Source organism: Brachypodium distachyon, chromosome 5 (assembly GCF_000005505.3).
Source record: "Brachypodium distachyon strain Bd21 chromosome 5, Brachypodium_distachyon_v3.0, whole genome shotgun sequence".
Lineage (NCBI taxonomy): Eukaryota > Viridiplantae > Streptophyta > Magnoliopsida > Poales > Poaceae > Brachypodium > Brachypodium distachyon.
In genome coordinates this window covers 18,956,819-18,981,050 of record NC_016135.3, presented here as the reverse complement: position 1 = coordinate 18,981,050, position 24,232 = coordinate 18,956,819, and the positions used below count along the sequence as shown (strand labels likewise).

The window sequence follows — 24,232 nt, the reverse complement described above, 5'->3', positions numbered from 1 at the left end:
TCCCACCAGGGTCGGGCCGTCTCACATTAGTCGACGGCAGGCCCAGACACGGCACATGAGCCTGGTCGGGCCGTCTCGAGCTCGTTAAGCCACCACGTTTAGAAATCCTAGTGGATCACACCGTCGCCCCCAGATATCTTCCACGCAGAGGATCCCGCATGCAATCCCGAAATCCCCTCACTTGTCGTTTTCCTGCTTCGCTCCCTAGGCCCCGTCGCAAAACCGCGAACAGCTCGTTTCGCGTTTTAGTTGCGCGGACCCTGCCAGCATGGATGCTCCCCTTCTTCCCTCCTTTCTGCACAACCTGATGGGCGCCCCTTGCCTGCCACTGTCCACGTGGTTCTGCAAGCCTCCGGTCCCGCTTGTCATATATACCTTTCTCACCCGCATGAAGTACATCCTGACGGTCTTGTTTGGTACTAGAGTTTTTGGCTGTTTTATAGGGTATTATCCATTTTAAATTAAAAAACGGTAAAAAAAACCAAATGGTTGTTTGTTACGAAGAGTTCAGAAAGGATTATCCTTAGTTTTTTTCACAAAATACTCCATTTTTACCAATTAAAACACTTCTCATACTAGTGTTTTTTTAGAAAAGACACTAAGATCCCCTTCTTTTAAGCTTCTGGGCCAGCTTATAGGTTTCAGGAAGCTGAATCTTGGAAAAGAAAAAATTTCTCACGGGCTGTCACAAGAAACCGATCTAAAATCACGTGTAAAACACGCTGCCGGAAGAAACTGGTATAGACCAGCTTCCCGAGCTTCTCCACACGAGCGAATCGGCCTTGACCCCAACGCGAACCGTTATTACACTGAAAATGCTACTGCCGAGCTCACGCGGAAAATCCCCGAACCCGCCTGACCCCCTCACACTCGTCCTCCTCCGCTCCTCGTCGCCTAACCCTAGGGCACGCCTCTCCATTGCAGCCGCCGCTCCTCCCCCGTCCCACCTCCTCTCTCGGGTGGCCGCCGCCTTCCCCGGATCTCCGTCGGCTTCCTCACGGCCGGCCGCCTTCCCCGCATCCTGCCGATCTGTCCGGCTCCTCCCTGCTTCTGCCGCCGATTCCAGCGCCTCCTGCCGTCCCGTGGTCCATGCCCGCTGTTCCAGGTCACCGAACTCCACCGCCCAGCACCTAACACGGAGCTCCTCCGTCCAATTCGCCCGTGTGAAATTCGCCTGCGAGCAACTTCAATCGTCCGAGGGTGCAGCTTGGGCCCCCCAACCTTGCCATTGATTCTTCTGATTGCGTAGGTAGGCTGCTGTAATTTGGCCACATTCAGCTCCCACCATATCTTATAAAACTAGTAGCTTGTCTGATGTGGGACCTGATCTTCACACGTGAACTATTGTTATGTGCATCAGAATTGTACCGCCTAGAGCAAGTTTGTTCATGCATATGCTTGAAAGCAGTTGGATTTGGTTTTCTGTATCCATCCATTTGCTGTCTGGTGTATCTTGATTGTGTATAGAGAGATTTTTCAGATTTGTTGTGAGGTACAGTACATGTGCTATGTGCATAAACAGAAAGAATGCAATTAACTTCTTTGCACTTTATGTTTTTTTATCATAATTTACCTCTTTATTTTGTTCAGAATTCATCTTCTTGGTCAATTATGTGATTAAACAGTGATATTGTGAATTAACATGAAAAAATTAAAGTCCAGGCGTGTTATGGACAATTCACATTCAAACCAGACAATAAGCTGCAGTTTCAAAAGTCAAAAAGAAGGAACCAGGAGCTTCCTGTGGCAGCAGCTTCCCTCAGAAACCAGCTCTGGAGAAACTGCAAGCTGAAGCTGGTTTCTGGAGAAACTGCAGCCGAAAAGAAAAAGGCCTAAAAACAGTAGTGTTTTGCATTTTTGAGAGTTTTGGGTGATAACCAAACCCCCTTTAACCAAAACAGTGGCTAAAAAATAAAGTAACCCTAACCCCAAACAGGGCCCAAGCTTTTTTAGGGAAACCAATCAACCATTCAGCTAAACGGACGTGCCGTTGCGACACACGGGTCCAAAGGCCCAGGCATTGCCCAACGCGGGTCTGTTTATATTTGTGCCGGGCTGCCTTGCCGGCGGGCTTTTCGCAAAAAACAGCTCTATCCACGCACACAGTACCTGGTCCTGCCGTCCTGGGCCCCTGGCAGTGGCACCCGCGAGCGCGGACAGGTGGGCCACCTGGTCTTTTGCTGGGATTTGATTAGTCACCACTCATGAGAACGCTGCCTCCACTCAAAAGAAAAAGAAAAGAATGCTGCCTGTTCTAAAAAAAAAAAGAGAACGCTGCCGCCGCGGCCAGCCCCGCGCCGCGCCGTGCCAACGGTCAGATTCCCCACGAATCAAAATCCCCGGAAGTTCAAACCGAAGCAGTCCATCTGAAATTCTGAATCGAATCCTCCAGCCAACTCGGACTTCTCCCACATCTGACATCTCCGCCTCCATGGGCTGCTTCTTCGCCTGCTTCGGCGGCGGCGACGAGGACCGCCGGCGTCGGAAGTCGCGGAGGCGGTCTCCGTCAAGCCACCCGCCGCGGCCGGACCATCATGTGAGATCCCTGATTGCGGGGTACCCTGTCCTGTGCTAGGGCTCTTTGGTTGCGGCCAGTTCCTGATAGGTTTTTGGGGTTTGCCCTACAGGTTGCTCGGGTCGGCAAGGCATCGTTGGAGGAGGATGAAGTGGTGAAGGAGGCGTCGCCGCCATTGCCAGACGTGAGGGCTTCGGCGCCGCCGCCGCCGCTCGTCGTGGAGGCCTCGGATGAATTGGTCACTGGACCGAACCCAGGAACGGAGCAGAGGTGCCTGTAACCTCCATGGCGTCGTCTTTGCGCGTTTGTCCATGTTCGCTCGTGCGTTTGAATGTTTATGTTACGTGACTGTGCACTCGCGACAATTGACTGGTTAGGAGAGAACTGCAGCTCGGGTGTTTGCTAAAATGCCACAGAGAGGCACCATAATATAAATATTGATCGATGCAAACTTTACTTGCTCTCTTTTGCCTCTGTGTCTCCTAGTGCTCGGTAGTCGGTAGTGCCAACAGATGCTAATTTCGTATGCATAGGTTTCGAGATTCTCTCTGTAAATTGTCTTTCATGTTGCCTTTCTTATTATTGGTTTGTTTGCAGGGAGTTGCGTGAGCAGAAAACTCTGACACCACCATCACTTACAGTTCACGTTGCAGAGGAGGTGGTCAGTGGCGCAAGCCCAGGAGGACTGAGGTGCGTGCGTGTAACCTTCTTTGAGTCCTTTCATGCCTGATTCTTTCTGCAACTTGTGTCTGCTGTGGTATTTCTTACTGGTTGTCTGTTTGCAGTCAGTTGAATGATCACAAGGAATTGCCTGCACGCTCTTTACCACAGGAGGCGATAGTCACACCACCACTCTTCACAATGAAATGTTCACCTGTGGCCACAACAGTTGTTTCAACTCCTGATATGGAGCTCAGGTAGATGAATGAAGTGGTGTTGTATCTATTTTGTACGAACTATGAATCTATGATGCAGATTGCGTGCCTGTTAATGCCATCTTTCATTATGTGTAGGGAGGTGAGTGAAGAGGAGAACCGCAGCAGTGGCAAGAAGAAAGTATCATTCAACATGAATGTTACATCATACGAAAATACCTCACTACCTGACCAAGAAGAGGAACGCTCAGAATCCATCAAGTGGATGAAAGATGAAGATGAAAAACACATGCAGAAGACTGTTCTGCTCCCAGAGAATCATCGTTATGGGAATTGCACAGATAGTGATGATGACATTGGAGATGAGTACTGTGAGGATGACAACTGTGGTGATTATAGTGATACAGAGGAGGATTTCGTGGAGTGCAAGGTTGATTTGGTGGATGAGGAGGAAATGAGCACTGATGAGAACAAGGAGGAGTCCCATGAGTCTCTATTCTCACTGCCAATGTCTAAAGACCGGCAAAATGACCAAGAAGTCACCAGCCCTATACCCAAGAGCAGTGAGGGCCCTGCACAGGAAGAAAGCCCGTTAATCCAGGGGAACAGCCACCGTGATAGAAGTAAGTATGTTCATCCTGTCTTGAACCCAGTTCAGAATCTGTCACAGTGGAAGGAAGTTAAGGCCCAAGTAGGACCAGTTAATAAGTTGTACAAGGAGAATGTAAACTCCGGGCCAGATGCAGGTGCAAGCCCTAGTTCTAAGGTTGCAAACCAGACAAAGATGAGCCCTAGCAACGCTAGCAAGGGGGATGTTTCTGTAGATGCAAGCCTATCTACCTGGTTAGTTTCTTCAGGTAACTCAACAGTTGACAAGGCGCAAAGTAAATCCCCACGTTCTGTTTCCTCGATATGCCGAGAAGAAAGGCCTGTCCTAGGTGCCTTGACTGTTGATGGCCTTAAGAAATCATCAACAACATCATCTCCACGAAGGTCTCCAAGCCATAACCGTCAAGAGGTGCCAATCTTGGGTACAGTGGGAAGCTACTGGAGTTGCACAGAACCAGACAATGAGTGTTGTTCTTCTAGGTCTGACTCAGGAACTAATGGAATCCCCAATACAACAAGCAAATATAGAGAGGTATGCTAAACAGCAAACGAATGAAGTCTCGAATTTCTTGAGATTTTAATGGTGTAATTATCCTTTAATAATTTGTTGCAGGACAGAAGGGTGAACTGGCACTCGACTCCCTTCAATGTCAGGCTGGATAAAGCTCTGAAGAAATCTTCTGCATGAGTTGGTGCTGCTAAAGATTAAGAGTTACGTGTATTGAGTCTTTGTTTCATGCGTGGTTGTGAGAATTGCTCCCCTCTAAGCACTGCCCTACCAATACGCATGACATGTCCCACTTTGTGTAGCAAAAATATCTAGTGGATGTAGAGCTGAATCCAGTTGAATTTTATTTACATTGAAGTGTTGTATGCTCCTTCCTTGTGCCGGATATAAAAATGCCAGAAAATTGGCTTGTTTGCATGACTCCATGTGGACATTGCAAATCACGAGGAAGATTGGTTATTTCCCATCTTTGCATGTTCCATGATTCTTAACTTCAACCCCTGTTTTCATTTTGCATTTGAGATTCTTTTTTCTATCTTCTATATGCTATTTGCATTATACAAGTGTATTATGTTCCTTCTTGATATTCTGCATAACTTTTCTTCACTTATTTTTCGTATTCATATTGACGCAAAAAATCACTTGGGGTCTGACTGCTTATTCAGACACATGATTATACTGTAGACATCAAAGGAAATATATCACAGGTAAAGAATAATGAAAGTGGATATTTGACAGTTTTACAAAAGGTATTACCATATGAAAGCAGTTGTACAAAATATAGGTGTGGCAATCCTTTAGTTTATGATCAGAAGTAGCAATCCTTCCATTTTGAATTCTCAGTTTTATGGATTTCGCCTATGTACTTTGATGTTCGTTGTCAAATTATTTCACCCGCGATGCCTCACGATGTTTTAACCTTAGCTTTCCACTCTGATGCATTTTATTTGCAGAAACACGGTGATTGCTGCTCACCAGACTGTAAGGTGCTGATACTACAACCTAAGTGGTAGCATCCGCCACACACTTCAGAGTTCACCTTAGGCCTACTGATCACGCTTTGAACAGTTGGGTGTGATGGTTGTGCCCTTCAGCTTTCAGGTTTTGTTGTCTCTTTGTTTTACATTTCCAAAGTATATGCAAATGACTGTGGTTTAAACAAACAAGGATAATGCATAAAGCTGCACATTTTCATGAACTGGATTCTGGAAATGATAGAGATACTTTAGGTCTCTACTGATTGCTTATCTGCTCATGGAGATACTGTTTGTGCTCTAGAAATGGAGTTTGTGGGCCAGCTATGTTCCAATGGGTATGAATATGTCTGCCACGGGCGAGATCGTGCGGCACTTCGCGGAGATGGAAGCCTCGTCGCCGTAGCTACTCCGCTGGCTGCTGCAGTTCTGGGGGTTCAAGGAGTCAGGAGTGGCTCCTCGTCGACGATCTTGTCTTCGCCAAGCTCGCTGGAATGCAGCGTCGGCATCATTGCCAAGGTCTGTAGGACTTGTCTTGTCCCCTTTTTGTTGAAGAATAAAATCATGTCTTTATGTTTGTCAGTGTGATTGGAGTTTCATGTTCGGTGCTGAAAATCTTGACACGTTTTCTGCTGAAGAGAAGGGAGAATTTGTAAAAGAGATTGACATCATCATTGCTCATGTGGTATGCTTCTTTGTAGTATTTTGACAGTTACAACTCGTTAACTCCATATATAGATATATTGCATATTGTATTTATTCAAAGTACCAAACCATTCGGATATACATCTATACATCTTTCGAGTGTCAGACAGCGTTTAACTCAATGAATAATCAAGTTTGGAAGCAAACATCAAAATATCCCAAATATGTTGATGACATGGTCCTAATGGAATCATGTTCAAAAACAGTTTTTTATTAGCTCTCACATTTGTATATTGTTGATGTAACCAAAGTAAATACATATTCAGAGTACTGCAATATCGGCCAAGGAAATCATGTGAAGAATTAGTTCAAAGACAAATAGATACGATCAGAATAAGTCACTCTCTGATGTTAAGTGGTCAGAATACCATCAGATGAGTTGAAAGTATTTGTTCAAAGGCAAATAGATATTGTCAAAATAAGTCACTCTGATGTTAAATGATTTTTTCTGCTTAATAAATATACTTCCAGTTCATCTGTTATAAAATCTATTTTAGCTTCTTGTGATACTACCCAGGTCATGGCAATAGCATGCTCGTCTATCTTCCTGCTCCAACTATATATTTGCAGCCACCACTTGCAAAACGTGCTGGACGCATTTTTTTTTTCACAACTGCCCAGACAATGGTTTCCAAGTAACGTAAATTTCACATCTTTATTAACTTGGGTACACTTTTTCCCCCTTATGTGTTTAAACACTTTAAGGAAACACTTATCTGATTGTATTGAGCTTCCTCGCTTCTGCAGAGGCTAGGAGCTATACTGGTACATTACCTTCAGTTCTTATACTGTTAACTTACTATAGTACTCCCAGTGTCCTCAGTTTTATAGGATATTGATCAACTAACACTAGTGTTTTCTTTGCAGAGAAATGGTTCCCCCAGGTTGCCGGCCATCCCAAGGTCTCCGCCATCAACCATCGACTCTGCTGGTTCAGCTCCCATCATCAGCCACCTGGTGCTCCACCCCAACGCCCTGCTACTCCGGCATGTGGAACCTGCACCGCCACGACTCCCCATTTGACTGTCCTGAGGACGCTGCATCACCCCGACTCCCCTCCATGTCCAGTTCTCGCCAGGTACCAACCAACTTCCACCCCATGGAGTACATAGACATACACCTCTTAGTTTATCTCTGCATTTTCACAATATTTATCACCTATGAAGTTGTAAGAAGCATAGCTCAGGAAATCGCCATAAATAAACAAGCTTTGCTATCACTCACTCCACGCCATGAAGCTACATCTCAAGTCATGTTTTAATTCATTGATACAAGTTTGATTCATTGATGTCATCTATATATCCGACTTTTGGGTACACAGCATAATTAGTTTTAGATTGTTGATTAATCCATGTTACCTTGTTGATTAGTTTTAGTTTTCTATTTTTCAGGTACAAGCTTAGATGTCTTAGTGGTTGAGATGTTATGTCTCGGCTTTTTGTGAGGCTGTGCTTGACACAGTTGAGAACTACGAAAAGCAGAATATCTACAGGTGTGCCAGGTGGTTAGAAACAAGGGACAATACACAAAGGCACAAGTTAATGCATCTGCAGGTACATCTTGCTAACCATGTTAATTCCCTCTACAATATCCATGTCTTAGTTCATGAATGGTTTCCATGTGCATATGCTGTTTGGAATTAATTATATGTGCATATCCTATCCCGTAGGTCTCTTTTGCCTCAATAAAAATGGAGAAATAGAGATCTCCATTGTACATTATTTGATTTATTTTTCTTGCAAGAAAAGTGGGAGGTCTTTTTTGGTTTTATGAATGCTCGGTATTCTTTGGTGAGAAAAGTGGGTATACAGGACAGGAACATGTACAAAAGGTTTCCTGAAAAGGCACATTTAGAGAAGGAACATTTGAAACTGAGATATAGAGTTCTCTGTTTCGGTTTATAGGTCCTATGTGTATCCCTAAATCCGTAAATCTTCAATTTGACCAACGTTATAGAAGGTATATATTACAAAACATATATCATTAGAAACTTCAGATGTTATTTTTTCTAATGGTATAACTTTTGAGTTATACAATTTATATTATATTGATAAAATTAATGACTTAGAGATGCATGCAGGACCTATAAACCGGAATGGAGGTAGTAGTAATCTGTACGTTCACAGCCAAGAACTGTTTCTCTAAACCTTTCCTGAAGCATAGAAAAATGTTTAAACTGAAGCACAAACACTGTCCATGTACAAAATCATTTTCAGATGTTAGCTTTTAGGATTTTTAGCAAAACTTAGGATTTTTAGGATTTGGTTTTATGCTTCATCATTTTCTTGAGTTAATGCATATCTGTAGGCTTCTTGCCTTGATCAGTTTTAAAGTTTGGCTGATGTTAAATCTACACGCTACAATTTTTGATATGGCAAAATGTTGTACTGCATTATAGGTGATCTCAGTTTTAACGCTGTCGTTTGGCTGAACACATCTCTTGCATTGAATTATTTCATGATTGTTATTTCTCCAAGTTTAATGCATCAATAAGATCTGGTTTTATTTGAACTGTCCAGTGGAGCAAGGAGGTCTGACTCTAGCTCAACGAACTGCCCTTTTTTGTGCCTTTGTGTTACTATGTTTGCATGCTTATGATATATACTCCCTCCGACCAGAATGTTTTTTCCTAATAATTTGATTATTCTCGAGATTATACTAGGTGGGAGGGGAAGTCTTGGGATCGGGAAGGTTTTCTTTGGGCTTGGGGTCTTGGAAGTTGGTTTTCCTTGGGAATTTAAAAACCATCTGTTCTGTTTGACCATTCCAAAGACAAACTTATGTTAGATGAAGCTGTTGTCCAGTTTTTGACCGAATTAAATTGCTTTATTAGTTTCATATGGAGATTGTTTTTCTTCCAACAAACAATGGGGGGAGATCTTGCAGTGTGAAGCAATTCTATTAATAACCGTGGGGTAGGGCTGAAGAGGCTAATCTGAACGAAGACAGAGAACTCTATACCATGTTCTTTACTTGCTCAAAGTATTACTTAAATCCATTCATGCAGTCCAAATCGATTATTGCTAGGCAGTTCAAGTTTCCAATAACGCAGTTCTCCATTGAAAACTGATAAGTGAGAAGAATCATGAATGTTTTTATAGTGCAAGCATAAACCCATTATATAATCTTGGGGTATTTTAAGTGCCAATTGGTCTCCATTGCAGTCGTAATTGTGGCTGTAAAGTAGACCAAGAGTTGATCCTCAAACTTCAATTACCATCAATCCTTAACAAGGACTAAGGTACTCCCTCCGATCCATATTACTTGCCTCAAATTTGTCCAAATATGAATGTATCTATATTTTAAAAACGTATAGATACATGTAATATTTCGACAAGTAATATCGGTCGGAGGGATTACCTTATTTCCTACTAAATCATATTGGTGCTGCCTCTCACTGTCTCAAGCAGGATGCCAGGATGGTGTCAACTTCCCGTGGACATGATCAGACTTTGATTTCGTCGTCTGCGAATTTTGGAGATTTTTTGCTGCACATGATACGGTTGAAGTTCTCTGATTTACACAGCAGAATTTCAATCTGCAACCAAGAATATTCTTGAGCTAAAAGTTGGTTGTCATGTATTTCAGATGCAGAAACTGAAGGAAAGGTGACAGATTCTTTGTTTTTGCGGATTGTTGTTGTCACCTTATTTTATTCAGTGCCAATGGCTGGAATAAAAATTTATTCAGAAATAAAGTTAACCATGAGTAATTCAGAAATAAAATTAATCAGGGCATCCGCAATAGTAAAGTCAGTATTGACTCTCCACATCATCTTGAGTCAACGATAAAATGACGCGTGCAATAGCTTGTGTTTTAAACTGAGTCTACATAGTTTGTTGGCATTAAATGTGATGTTGTGCAATGGTTAAAAGGTCGACTCTTAACTAACTCTTAGTTGACTCTTCATCGATTATTTCCTTATATTTCTCTTTACTCCACACGAGTAAATTTTAAATAAAAGTCGGTTAACAGTCAGCCACTGTGGATGTCCTAGATGAGGGAGGAGTGAATCAGATTCGAGAAAAATGGTGGATCGTTTTGTTGCATCTGGACAACGCGTCAGTTTGCAGAAATTCTTTATTTTCTCTGCCAAAGGGTCCTGACGGCAGCTTGTGGAAGTCTGAAGCAAATCCATGTAACAAATGAGTCGTTCTTCAAACGGGGCTTCCAATGGACATGGAACGCTCGAAGGAGAGGGTATTTAAATACTTGAAAGATCGTATTTGAAAGAGGGTGCAGGGGGATGAAGAAATACTTATTAAAAGGGAAGAGAAATTTGGACAGAGTGAGCGGCTTGAGCAATAACGTGTCAAGTTGCAATAATGCACGTTATTATGTTTTCAAATTCTGCTTTTAGATTGATGCACGATAACTCAATATGTAAAACTATAATCGGTGATTCTAAGTGGGGCACGTGCCCACGGTGCGGCGCGCTCAAACACGACCGATCAACTCAATCGTGATGGCTTCTCTCCCTGTTCACCACTTCCCTTTGCCATCTCCACTTTCTCCCTCCCGATTGCAGCAGGGAGCAGCAGCGGGCGGCCGCGGCGGCGAATCGTCAGCAGCGGCGGCCGCCGCTCGCCCCCTACCCCCTCCCCCCCCTCACTCCCCCGCGCAGCGTTTGTGGCGCACGGAGCCATTGGCGGGCGGGCGGATCTGGTTGCAACGGGCAAGGGTGGTGCACAGTGAGGCTGGGCAGCTTCACCTTCCGGCTCCCCGACGGCGCCCATGAGAACCACGTCCTCGCAGCGGCGTCCTTTGTTTCTCCTCGACGATGGGTACCACGGCGGCGATGGCGGGCGCGTGTGTGCGGTGGCGGCGAGGAGCAGTGCCTGGAGGCGAGGTGCAGCGCGGGAGGGGACGAGGCGGCGAGGGAGGGGATTCCAGTGCGTACTTCTCTGTTTGGGGTCTCCTTCATGCTTTCATCTTAGTGTGTACTGTGTTGTTCATGACGCTTAGAAAGTCCATGATATTATTCCTTCAGATGGGACTTCTTGGGATTTACAAGCCCTCCGTCCAAATCTCATTTTGTCCGATGAGAAAACAGTCCCGAAGAAGAGGAGGAAACTGCTTACCATGTTCTTGTTAAATGCACCTTTGCTCGTGTTTTCTGGTTTTCATTCAAGGAAATGTATGGAGTGAAATTACCAAACTTACATCCTATTACTTGGGCACTGGATTTGCTTGATGATGATTTCTGTCTACAGGAACATCGCAATTCTATTTTGTGTGCTATTTGGGCAATGTGGACTGCAAGAAATAAAAGAAGCCATGGTGAATAGGTAACGAGCATCTCTCAAGCATCAAGCTGTACCTGGGCTGACAAGGGATATGGCCTCTGATTTAACTCAATCCTCTAACTCTATAACAGAGATGAAGTTGCAGAATAATTTTGTTAAATGGCAGTCACCTGCTGCGGGGATGGTGAAAGAAAATGTGAATGCTGCTTTGTCTCAGATGCCCAACATGGAGCTACAGGTCTGGTTATTCGGGATGATCAAGCTCGGCTCATTTCGGCAAGCTGCAAGTGGTACAATGATCTTCCAGATGTGCTTACTGCTTAAGCTTATGCATGTCGAGATGTAGTAGCCATGGTCGGTAGTCTTAACTTTCCTAAGATGGTAATCGAAACGGACAGCCAAGAGCTGGTGTCTCTCTGGAATACTAGAGCCAATAATAAATCATATTCTTCCTGTTCTAAACCAAATTCAGGAACTAAGTAGGTGTTGTGTTCATTTTGATATTTGTCATGTATTCCCTTCATTTCATAATTCTTGTCTCAAATTTACCCAAAAATAGATGTATTCATTTCTAAAAAGCGTCTAGATACATGTACTATTTCGACAAGAATTATGAAACGAAGGAGGTAGAAAGGAAAGCAAATGCGGCTGCTCACCTGACAGCAAAGTTTGCTTCTCCTTCAAATTCAGGTTGTGTGTGGATGTATCAAGTTCCTGATTATTTGCTATCCTTATGCTGATTGTTAAGTAATGAATTGATACTTGATTCTAAAAAAAAGTGTGCGCGCTTGGAGGCGCTATTTTTGCAATGTGGTGCATTACTATATTTTTATGTTGGTACTACCTAGTTTCCATGTCCTTTGGTACTAGTTGCCATCTATGTCATGTATAGTACTACTATCTGTCATATTTTGTACTATCTAGTTGCCATGTCATTTGGTCTTATTTGCTACGTCGTGCACCGTTGGTTGTCATGCCGTGTACTAGTAGTTTTAATGAATGTTGTTTAACCTGGCAATTAGACATGGATAACTTGGCAAGTATGGACGGCGAATCTGGCAATTAGTCACGGGTAACCTGGCAAGTATGCATGCACGGGTAATCTGACAATTAGGCACGGATAACATGACAAGTATGCATGTGTAATCCGGCAATTAGAAATGGTAACCTGGCAATTAGTAATGGATATCCTGGCAAGTATGAACGGCTAACCTAGCAAGTATGCACAAGTAATCTGGCAATTAGACATGGATAACCTGATAAGTATGCACGACTAATCTGGCAATGATGCATGGGTAACCTAGCAATTAGACATGGATAACATGACATGTATGCCCGGCTAATCTGGCAATTATACATGGATAACCTGGCAATTATGCATGGATAGCCTGATAAGTATGCACGGCTAATCTGGCAGCTAGGCACGGGTAACCTGGCAACTAGGGATGTATAATCTGGCAGCTAGGCACGAGTAACCTCGCAATTAGACATGGATAACTTGACAAGTATGCACGGCTAATCAAGCAACTATGCACGGCTAAGCTGGCAATTAGGCACAGGTAACATGACAATTACACATGGATAACCGGACAAGTATGCACGGCTAATCTGACAACTAGGCACGGGTAACCTGGCAACTAGGGATGGATAAGCTGGCAAGCATGAAGTATAAACCTGGCAAATATGAACGTGGTAACCTGAAAAGTAGTCATGGCTAACCTGACAAGTACGTATATCTAACATGACAAATAAACACGGCTCGCCTGATAAGTAAGGCTCGATAAGTAGACGTCGATAAAATTGCAAGTATGTGTCCATAAATCAACAAGTAGGCAAGTACATGTAAACCATCAAGTAGATTGCATAAGCCAGTAAACCATCAAGTAGATTGCATAATCCAGTAGGCACGGTTAAATTGACAAGTGGACACGGTAAAATCGGCTTGTTGCTGTGGATAAACCATTAAGTAGCCCAGATAAACTAGGCAAATAGGTGTTGATTAATTATGAGTACACATTTTGTCAATTTCTTTATCGAATCATATTCATGGATTTGGTCTTGCTTGGAGGTTTTCTTGTTGGGAAGCAAGAACATGCAGGAGAGAGATGGAGAAACGATGGGATCAGGACGTACGTGCATAATGTTGCTGTGTGTCGATGGGCTGGCTCGAGTTTCTAGAAACGCTTTGCAGCTTGGCTGGGTTGGTGGGCTGGCGCAAAGCTGGGCTGGTAGGGGAGTAGCTGGGCCCGCGCAGAGTTGGGCTGGCGGGGAAGTAGCTGGGCTGGCAGGCGGGTGGATGGAAGCGAGCGCAACGTGAAGCGGGTTCGTTTCGCACGCCTAACGGGCGCCGCTGCAGGGGTTTTGTGGGGAACGCCGCCTTGTAGTTCGGTTGTCTATATTATTGTTGATTTCTACATATCGTGAACACGTCATACCTGATTGGTATGTGTGCTGCCATGATTATCTACCCAATCTATCTACCCAAATAATAAAGGGAGGAACGTTTCCTTTGTCGTCGTCCGTCCGTGAACTTTGCAATTTGTTCATTTTAGTTTTTCTTAATGTTAATTCAACCCACGGTCCAAATTATATGGGTTATTCTGCAAATATGCGTCTCCTTTCTTAGATTTTCTCCTGACCTCAATACCGTTGCGCCTCTACTCCTCTTCCTCCCGACCTCTTGTGGCCGCCGTCCCCCTCCCTCTCCTCCTGCCTTCCCTCCGCCTGCCGCCGGCACTTCTCCCCCCTACTTTGGCGCTGCTTTGCTCTGCCGCGCGTACGACACTATGTCCCGCCGCCGACGTGTCTCCCGTCTGCTCCGCCGGCGCCGCTCCCTCTTGCCGTCGGCGCTGCTCTTCTTTGCCGCGCGGGCGCCGCTCCCTCCTGCCGTCGGTGCTGCTCTTCTCTGCCGCCCGGGCGCCTCCTACGGGTCTACAAGCGCCGCTCCCTCTTGCCGTCGGAGCTGCTCTTCTTTGCCGCGCGGGCGCCGCTCCCTCCTGCCGTCGGCGCTGCTCCCTCCCGCACGAGGCGACCAACAGAGGAGCTGGGTGAGGGGGGCGGTGCTTGTAGACCCATAGGAGGCGTTTCCTCGGTGCACCCCATCGTCCAGCAGCTGGTCCTACACCGACCGCGCGTGCCTCCTTCCACTTCCCTTTCTCTGTCGTTCTCCGTCCCTCCCTGTCTCTGTCTCTATCTTTCTCTGTTTGTACTGACCCCTCCCCCTTCTCTTCTCTTTTGTTTATGTTGGTAATAATGGTGAGTTATGTTGCTGTGTCATATACGCAAATCAATGTTGTATTAAATTTTGGAGAATTTTATCCATTATCATTATATTGAGGAGGTAATCTCATTTTGGCACACAAATGTTACCACAATCCAGCTCATCCAGGTTAATTAGAAACCAAACAGCAACCTGACTCATCCATGTTAGACAACCAAACAAAAAAAAATCTTTATACACGCCATTTATGGGTATCCCTATCCACTTTTGCTTTACGGCAAACCAAACGCACTTTGAGTGACCGTGGCAACGCACGGGTATTGTACTATATATTAAATTGGAGTTGGTGGTGATGGTACGACCGCCACCGTACGTCATGTCATCAAAATTACGGCCATTATGTCACCGCTCGTTATTTCTCTCGACCCGGACGCCCCCAGCGCCCAACCTGCTCGATCCCCTCCTGACGCCCCACCCAACCTGCTCCATCGCCCCCGCCGCCGCAGCCCCTTTCCTCTCTGGCTACCCCCCCCCCCATCCCACCCGCCTCCCTTCTCTGTCCCGACCTCCTACTCCTTCCTTTGCCTGGACATCACTGCTTTTCTCGCTGCAGTTCGCGGCTTGGCCACTCCAAGCATACCGACCCCACGCGAGATTCACCCGACGACCGCTGTCCGCAGTCCCAACGCGCGATCCAAAAAGTGGCCGTCGTCCGCCATCCACGCATGAGATCCAGTAGGTGGGCGGCCATAGCTCAACCATCCGGCGAGTCCTTGTTGTATTCGTTTGTTGTGGTGCTTTGCACTAATCAACGGATAATTCGATAGCTAATTGGGATGTACTCCCAACCTGATTGATGGTAGTTGCTATGGATAATAGATAGATTAGTGTTCTACCATGCACCGAATGATTACCATGTGCATGTTGTGATTGGAAATTAGCATCTACTGATAGTTCGATTGCATGCTTGGAAATTAGCATCTTCTTTCTATGGGTTTCAGACTTTTGGATGTATACAAATTTGCTCTATGTTTTGAACTTTTGTATTGGATTTTTTCTTGTTAGAATGTGAAAATGTGGTGCAGAATTTGAATGATTTATTAGTGCACGGGATCATCTTTTAAAGTGGTCGTGACGTGTGCGTTGGACCGTGGCAGCGCACGGACATTTTCACTAGTAGATACATAAGTAGCATCATGAGTATGCGATGATAAAACACATATGTATTGGCATGAGTATTGGTAATGGCCCACCTGATTAAACCCCACCTGATTGATTCCTTTTCATATGACAAGACATATGATTTTTGGCCTATACCATTTTGATCAAGTTTATTGAGATATCAAAATCTACAATACTAAACTAATATCAATAGATCAATCAAGAAATCTAGTTTTATAATATACTTAATTGGTAACAAATGTTTATATTTTACTTTGTCAAATGCTAATTTAACTTAGCAAAAATCATATCCCTTATCTTTACTTTTTATTCTTGAAACGATTCTATAGATTGCTTGAAAATCAACGTAATTATACACCATTTAGTGAGTAAATATGCATATCACAATCTTTTAAGATTGGTAGAAAATCATCATAATTGATCTAAAATTGTTTGGATTGACATATATTTTGAGATAATTGTTATTCAACAAAAAAATACATTTACCGTACATGATTTTATGTAAAAAATAATTATAAATCCCATAGCAATCCACGTGCACTTAGCCAGCAATATGAAAAGAAGGAAGTACGGAGTAATAATTTTGTTTTCCCTTAAATCGGCATCTACTTCCTCCATCCAGATTCGAAACCAATGTCCAGGGCCCTCATCTCCGCCGCCCCGTACGGGTATCGTCGTCTCCCGAGTCCTGATCTAATCCCAATCCGACCCAAGAGAGCTGCTGCCGTGCCCTACCTCTCCCCCGCGCCGCTCAATCCGTCACTGCGGCGACCCCCTCCACAACCCCTTCAACCTCTCCGCCTCTCACGCGTCGCCGCCGTCGGCGTTCCCGCTCTACCACATCTTGTCCCTGCTGTCTCAACCGCGTCCGTGATTTTGGCAATTGGTTGCTGAGGTACGAGTATTTTGCTATCCATGATTCGTTAAACCTCGCTGATCTCCAGAAATTTTGCGTGTGCCACCCGGCAAACCATCTAGATCCGTCCCTGCGCTGTGTTTGAGGCTGTGTAACTCCAAGTACGGGTGGGAGGAAATTTTCAGTATCTTATTCTATGAGACAATAGCCAGGGGTGTCTTTTTAGATCGAGAATTTTATGTTACAATAACCTCTACGTAATTGCTGTTAATTCTGCTATGCTTGAAATGAAGATGCTATGTTTACGTTTCTGATTATTATTATTTCTGCAGAAAGCTTTTGGTCTCATATGAAGTTATACTTTATCTTTTACATCTCTATATGTTAGCTTACAGCCTGACAATGACATTATAGTTTTATTCTGCCCATATGTCAGTGGTAGATATTTTTGTTTTGAATGATCTGCCGTAGTGCCATATATTAAAAGTTTACAACAACAGTCCCCAAAAGGGCCATTGAACAGAAAAGGCCCTGATAGCACATGTCTCATCACTCCGAACAGTATTGGCATCATCATCCACAAAACTCATAGTGAAAACTGAAAACCACAGGTGCTGAATCAACATAAAACAAATCCACAATCAGCATTCAAAGGGGGAAAGAATAACAGATAAGGCAAGAAGGCAGGAAAATGCAGAAGGAAATGCCATATCGAAAAAGATTCTGCTTCATCTCAGTCTCTTCTCTCCATCCGCCTTGCAGAAAAGGAGGGAGAAGATCTTGAACCTTTTTTATGTGAACACCCGAAGGTCTTATTGGAGGAGCAAACGCCTGAAATCTAGCCACCAACCACTCCCACCACCATGGTCATGCCAAGATAGGAGCTAGGAAGCTAGGCAGATGGATTTGGAAGATGGCCGCAATCTGGCCCAAGAAGTCAGGGATAGCGCCAATCGCCCCTAAGGCTTCTTGATGACTAGGGTAATCTACAAGAGGGGCCCAAGCCCCCCTCCCTTTCCGGCTCCGGACGAGCAGAAGTGGGAAGGAGGTGGAGACAAAGTTTCTGAAGGGAAGAGAAGGAGAGAGACAGGGGATCAGGGACAGACGACAGTGGTAGATCACAGGGGCTCATTTCCTTATAAGTCTAGAATATCTAGTATTCAGCTCTTTGATTATTGCAAGATTGTGTTTACTATTTTTAATTCTCGCAAGTAGGTCACCCCATTCATTAGAAATAGGAAGTATTTATACTTCAAATTTTGGAGAACTTGCCAGATGCTTGATATGCTCAGTGGTCAATGCCCATTGCTGTTATCTTCATTTTAAACTGAGATCTTATGTTATCAGGACTGGGTATTCAATTTTTTTTAATTTAAAAAAACATCCACCTGATTTTGCTCAGTTTGTTGCTTAGTTTTATTGTTCTTCCTTTTGCAATACATTTTTGTTGTGGACCCTGTTTCCAGCAAATCCAATGTGACTTGGTTAATTCCTTCCCTATCTCCCTTATCTTTGGCAATATCGTCTGTTCCTCAATGTCTCTGTGACATTCTCCACCCTGCCCAATAATCTACCCCCAGTGACCAGCACCAACTGGCAAACCATCTGAAATCACCAGCGTCAGCTCTCTGCCTTCACCATTGAATTAGTTTCCTTTCTCATATTTTCTTGACATGTAGTCATAGTTGTTCCCCCATATTAAAAAATTTAACATAGTTTTCTCACCTTGATTGTTACCTCTAACTATTTTTTTCCTGAAGGTGATGTTCTTGTAACAAGGACATGAGGTAGATATGCTCTTTTTGTAATATTTCATTGCATGTTGCAGAAAGCATTGGAGAAACTATTGAATCGTATTGACATGTAAAGTTGAAGGGGGAGTTATCTGTGACTAAAATACTTGTGGTGCAAAAATATGGTTGACATGAACTCTGATCACATTTTTGAGGTTCCTGACACACCTGATCGGATACAACAGTCAACATGTCCTGTACCAAGCTTAGCTACTAGGAGAGGTGTAACAAGGGCGGCTGGAAATCCTTCACCAACCCGCAGAATCATATTTAAGAGTAAGAGTAATTCCATCCAAGGTCAATCAAGTGAAGGCAATGCAATTAGGGAACTGCCTGCACCTTTAGACACCGACAGCATTTTTAGAAGAGCTGAATTGGTGCGGTTGTCGCCAGTAACAGAAGATTTAGAAGCAAAACTGTCCCCACCAAAATTAGATAGGACTACTAGGTCATCTGTTGTGAATGCGAATGGGGCTCGCACTCTTGATTTGGATCAGAGAAGCAGCATTTCAAACCACCTAATTTGTAGGGGCACTGGAGGAAAGAGCAATAGCTGCCAAATCAGAGAAGGTCAGGTTAGACAGCGAGATGCAAGTCACCGGAATATTGACTTTCTCGGTGTGGGATCAGATCTTCCTACTATCCCTGTGGGAAAACCACGAAACAGAGCAAAAATTAGCACCTCAAATGGGCTGAAGGAGGTTGCAGGTGCTGAAGTTTTTTCAGGGTCTAGTCCCAGGGACAAAAGGGAATCAATCAATATCAAGAGTGCGGCAGGACTTTCAAGTCATACACAATGTGATGTTCCTCAACGGTATGTGGGTCAGAGAAAGTTGGTGCGGAATGGTTGTATTTCTCCCTCCAACATTGTCAAAAGAAGTGTAAAAGCTGATGACAAGCAGGAAACGTGCTCTACAAGTGGAGTCTTGCACCATCCAAATCCTCGGGCTGATGTTTTTCATAAAGTAAATGTAATTGATCTTACTGATAATTCACCAACAATAACAAGGAAAGGAATCACAGGAGCTGATGGGTTGACTTCTGAAAATAATATGGAAACAAGGGCATCCCAAAGGTTCACAACAGCCAGAGCTGCGAAGACTCTTATTCCACAGGCTGTAAATCAGGCAAGCAGCAGTAATTATTCTGAAGGTTTTAACAGCAAAGGCAAAGAAATTATCCATGATGTAATGGGTACTGGGCGGACTGGAGAGGCTAATCAGATGAGGTGCTCCCAATCTCTTTGTTCATACATGTATCATCACTCATCAATTTATTTCATGTTATAATTACGATTATATGATATGAGAACAAAGTATCAGAGAATTTGTTTTTTTTTTCAAACATTACAATAGGTCAATCCCAGATTTAGACAGTGTTTCATTGATTGAAATTGAATTGAAGTTTATAAAGTTTTAGTGGGCGCAGCTCAATGTAGTAATTGAAAATACAACTGAATTTTGTAGAAGTAAAAAAAAGTTAATTTACGTTCTTCAGTAAAATACCTTCCCTTAGACTGAAAACATGCATGATTTATTTGTCATACTATTTAGATGCCTGTCTCATGTCTTCAACCTTATTAAACCTCTTCTGTTCCAGATATTGTCCAAGAGCTGCAGTAGATTCTTCTTTTATCGTGAATGACAACAGTAGTGGCATGGCTTATCAGCAAGGTTGGAGAACAACACATAATCATACTCGTAAGGTTCCCAGTAGTTGTGAAATAGAATCTGGCTCTTCTGGACCATCTAATCAGGGTCATGAAACAGGAGATAACAATAACTCAATTAGTGCAGCAACCACTACGCGACCTGCAAGTTTGAGGAATATGACAATAAAGATAAGTAAAGGAAAGAGGAAACACACATCAAGTTCCTATCATCCGGGTGAAAGCTCTAGTTCTCTTAATGGACTTAGCGGCTCATGTCTTGCATTTTCAGACAGAACAGCCGGCAGAAATCCTTCCAATATTTGTCATGATATCCCTGTAATAGATATTGATGACATACGTTCCCCTGAAGTTGGATCTAGTTTGAGTGGCCACAGCAGTAGAACCTTGATTGATCCTAACATAAGCGCACAGTTGGAGGCTGATGAATTGTTGGCTCAGCAACTTCAGGAGCAGCTTTACAGTGAAACACCTCGTTCTGTTCCTAGGGAAGAGGTAATTTGTGATCATCTCTTTCCGCCTCTGTCTGTGCATGTTCATGTTCATGCATCCCTATCTTTGCTCAACTTCTTGGGCTTCTACTAGTTCTTCAACGAGATTATTGTTTTTGATAAAACAGATGGATGCAATCGTAGCAATGTCACTTCAACATGAAGAAGATGCACAAAGAACATCTAGAACCCTAAGGCGGTTTCGAAACAATACTGTAAGATTGCCTATCTCGTTGTTAGTGTTTTTTAAGCTAGCTGTAATATTTGATATCCATGTTGAAAGTCGCTGCGTCTATTTCTTTTTTATGTATTTCTTGTATGTTTGCTCCCATATCTATCTTGCACTTAAGCACCTCGTCTGTCAGCTTTTGTAGCAAATAAATTAGGCCTCAATTGCTGAAACTGAAGTAATAGTGGCTATATGACCATAAAAAACAGAATGATGCTGCAGCTAGCAATTACATGATATCTCAGTTGCTGAAACTGAAGTAGTAGTCGGTATGCCCATAAAAATCGTAACGATGCCTTGCTATCCCTTTTTTTTGTTAGAGAGCTACCCGAGCATCTCGTTCAAGTGCTTCTCAGCGTGCAATTAGAGCTAGATATGAGACGGCAATTTCCCATATGCAGAATGCGGCTCCAATAACTTTGGGATTGGTATTACTCTCTCTCTCTCTCTTGACCTTGTAGTTTGTCTACCTGTAAATATTATCACTTCTCAAAAGGAAGATCTTTAGGTTTAGAAGACTGCCATATTTTTCTGCTTCCATGTCACCCGATCTTACTGCTTCAATTGTTGTAAAACATACCAATTGGCATGTGATGAAGTTAGACATTTTTTTCTACTTTTAATCTGATTACCTATACATTGGAATCATATGTCCTCTTATAACCAACAGAGCATTTCTTTTCTTGTTACTCGTGAAAATGATTTCAGCTGATGAGTTGTACCTGACTCCCATTTGAACTTTCATGATTTATCAAATTGGTTGCATTTCTTTTCTTTGGAGTACTGAACCACCCCATGTCATGTATTTCATTGCCTTTCCTCCTTGTCAGGGAAGTGTACTTGTGTGTTATAACGTAGTTTATTGTAAGTACCGGGTTGTATATATGTTGAGCAGTAGCTGATTTTAAACTCGATTTGTAGTAAGAAGGTCTCGCACCTTCAGTTTACAGTTTGCGAGGGCCTGAATTGATTCTCCAAGATTATTAACAGCTTGAGTTGACAACTTTTCAGAGGGCCATTGTTGGTGGATATCTTGCTCCGCATATTCAACCTAATATTGATTTGTAAGTGTCACTCTACTGCTGTACTAAAACTGTTCGAATCAAATTGCCTGAGTATTTTGAGAGCTCAAAACAGCTTACATGTTGTGACTCAGTTAGCTATTCACAGCTTCACTGGATTGTGTAGCTGGTCTTATTTATGTGATTGTGATTACAGATTTTTCTGGTAATTTGGTTTTAAATGATAAATTGCTTTCCTAATTGAATATCTGTGAATTACACTTTGGTTACCTGTTTTGCTGGGTTCTCTACTTCTCTGCATGTGAATATCAGTGGTAAACAAATAAGCACAATGTTGAACATTTACTAAAGGACTTCCGTTGCAGAAATGATTACGACGCGCTACTTGCATTAGATGAAAATAACCACCAGCACACTGGGGCTTCTGAAAGTCAGATCAATAATTTGCCTCAGTCGGTATTACAGGTAAATTAATTTGGTCAATACTTACAGTATCTGTTTTTTGGCTTGTCTCTCAATGACTTGTTTTTGCTTTTCTTTTGTTTGCAGTCAACTAGCAATGAAGAGCCCTGCGCAGTTTGCCTTGAAAATCCCTCTATCGGAGATACCATCCGCACTTTGCCATGCTTTCATAAGTTCCATCAAGAAGTATGCAATCTTACTGTTAGGTGCCATAACCATTGATCTTTACTGAGTTTTGTATTTCTCATGTGAAATTGCTTTCATCTTGCAGTGCATTGACGAATGGCTTAGAAGAAAGAAACTATGCCCAGTTTGCAAGTGTGGGATTACAAGAAGTTAGCCAGTGCAGTTTCCGTGCTTTCCTTTGTAGCACGAAATAGATCGCCTGCATCTCTGGTTGCATTTTTCTGTTGGCTGTGATACAAAACGGAGGTCGCACTGTCTGCTCTCACTGCCTTCCGTGCCAATATGCCCTCATGTGCATTTTGTTCAGATGGATCATACTTGATAATCAATATTTCTTGCCCTAATGGTGGCATCGTATCTTGGTACATTTGTGTTAGAGCCTTCTTTATCGGCATAAATTTCGGAAGTTCTTGAACTGCCTGTCACATATGCTGCCTTAACAAGTTAATATCATTGCAAAACTGAATAGTATGGAAAGTTATTAGGAACTATCTATGGCGAAGGCGATTGCACCAACAATGTGCAAAACAAGTAAAATTTCAAAACATAGAAAGAGTCCATACAACCTAAATATTAAACAAATAGCAAAAATGTGACTGAAACTTCACAAAAGTAACTGAGACTTGACAAAACTGACTGGGACTGACTAACACTGATTCTTGGTAGATATGCAGCTTGCATGATGTGATTGTACCCGTCTCCCTACCCGTCTCCAGCCCTGCCTCCGAGAGCCTTCTCCGAGGCGGATCTGGAGGATCCCCACTCCAGATTGAGTTTGCTTCCATGGAGTTCACCGGAGACACAAGTACAGATCCTTCACCCCGTGCTGCTAGAAGAGGAGGAGGAGGTGGTGCTCAGAGTAGAGGAGCTACTCGTGCTTCTCCTTCCCTCTCTTCGAGGGGGAGTCGAAGGCGACATTCGGGATGGGATGTGCCTCCTATTCATGGAGTTGGAGGTGGCCATCCCTCTTCTGCAGCGGCCAACGCCAGTGGAGCTGGTGCTCTCGCTAGGAATGGAGGCGCACAGGCCCCGAAGAGATGGGCGGTGGCGTCGATGTCGGCAACAGCAGCAACAACGTTCTAGAGTCTGTACTGCACTCCCCTGCTTCAGTCACTGGCGAACAAGCTAGTCTAGGATCAAGGATAATGATGAAAATCAAGAAGGATTTGGCATACGTGCTCAACATGGTAGCCCCCCCCCCCCTTCCCCGTCCCCGTCGTGGGTATGGTATATGCTGGGGAGAGGAATCCGTCCGAGATTCAAGTACAGGCTCAGGTCGGCACCACTAGAGGAAATTTGGAGGAACTTCATAGTGCCACTGTGGAACTCAGTCAAGCTGATGGTGGAGAGGCAATGGCGCTAGGCTTTAAGGCGCCACGGGCGCCATGAGGCTCATAGCCTGGAACTGCCGAGGTTCTGGCGGGGGCCTTGGCAGTAGGAAGATGGAGCACCTCGCCCGTCTGATCTCCTCCACAAAAGCTCAGGTAATTTTCATCTCCGAAACAAAATCTTCTAAGATTAATTCTTCTCAGCTGAACAATCGCTTTAACCTTTTTGATAGTGTTGTCTGCCCCTCCTTGGGTCGTGCTGGTGGTCTGTGGTTGATGTGGAAGGATGATGTTGATATGCAGATCAAGTTAATATCTAGTAACTTAGTTCTAGCTCTGGTAGTTGGTGGTAACCCTAGGCT

The 24,232-nt window shown here is 43.7% G+C and overlaps 2 protein-coding genes across 8 annotated transcripts; both read left to right on the top strand.

Annotated features, from left to right (window-relative positions):
- The first annotated feature begins 2,229 nt into the window (after positions 1–2,229).
- Positions 2,230–12,179, top strand: LOC100842208. 5 transcript variants are annotated; one of them, XR_002961092.1, is made up of 15 exons: positions 2,230–2,536; positions 2,628–2,785; positions 3,113–3,205; positions 3,301–3,432; positions 3,529–4,531; positions 4,613–4,710; positions 5,461–5,608; positions 5,786–6,000; positions 6,065–6,166; positions 7,054–7,264; positions 7,578–7,739; positions 9,351–9,427; positions 9,597–9,794; positions 11,400–11,474; positions 11,564–12,179. XR_002961092.1 is itself a non-coding variant. In XM_024455925.1 (6 exons), exons 1-6 carry the CDS (start codon positions 2,243–2,245, stop codon positions 4,660–4,662), a joined length of 1,725 nt encoding a protein of 574 aa, XP_024311693.1. In that variant the 5' UTR covers positions 2,230–2,242; the 3' UTR covers positions 4,663–4,973. The 5 variants fall into 5 exon arrangements, 2 of the variants coding, with proteins under 2 accessions (XP_024311693.1, XP_024311692.1); XR_002961093.1 differs by lacking the exons at positions 9,351–9,427; positions 9,597–9,794; XR_002961094.1 differs by lacking the exons at positions 6,065–6,166; positions 7,054–7,264; positions 7,578–7,739; ... (2 more) ...; positions 11,400–11,474; positions 11,564–12,179 and having other exon boundaries at positions 4,618–4,710.
- A 4,270-nt stretch (positions 12,180–16,449) lies between these two features.
- On the top strand, positions 16,450–22,957 carry LOC100837137. Of its 3 annotated transcripts, XM_024455869.1 has the most exons (10): positions 16,451–16,729; positions 17,453–17,803; positions 18,519–19,711; positions 20,083–20,647; positions 20,772–20,858; positions 21,193–21,300; positions 21,884–21,936; positions 22,260–22,359; positions 22,444–22,542; positions 22,628–22,957. In XM_024455869.1, exons 3-10 carry the CDS (start codon positions 18,606–18,608, stop codon positions 22,694–22,696), a joined length of 2,187 nt encoding a protein of 728 aa, XP_024311637.1. In that variant the 5' UTR covers positions 16,451–16,729; positions 17,453–17,803; positions 18,519–18,605; the 3' UTR covers positions 22,697–22,957. The 3 variants fall into 3 exon arrangements, with proteins under 3 accessions (XP_010240127.1, XP_024311637.1, XP_003580120.1); XM_003580072.4 differs by lacking the exon at positions 17,453–17,803; XM_010241825.3 differs by lacking the exons at positions 17,453–17,803; positions 21,193–21,300 and having other exon boundaries at positions 16,450–16,729.
- Positions 22,958–24,232: the final 1,275 nt, after the last annotated feature.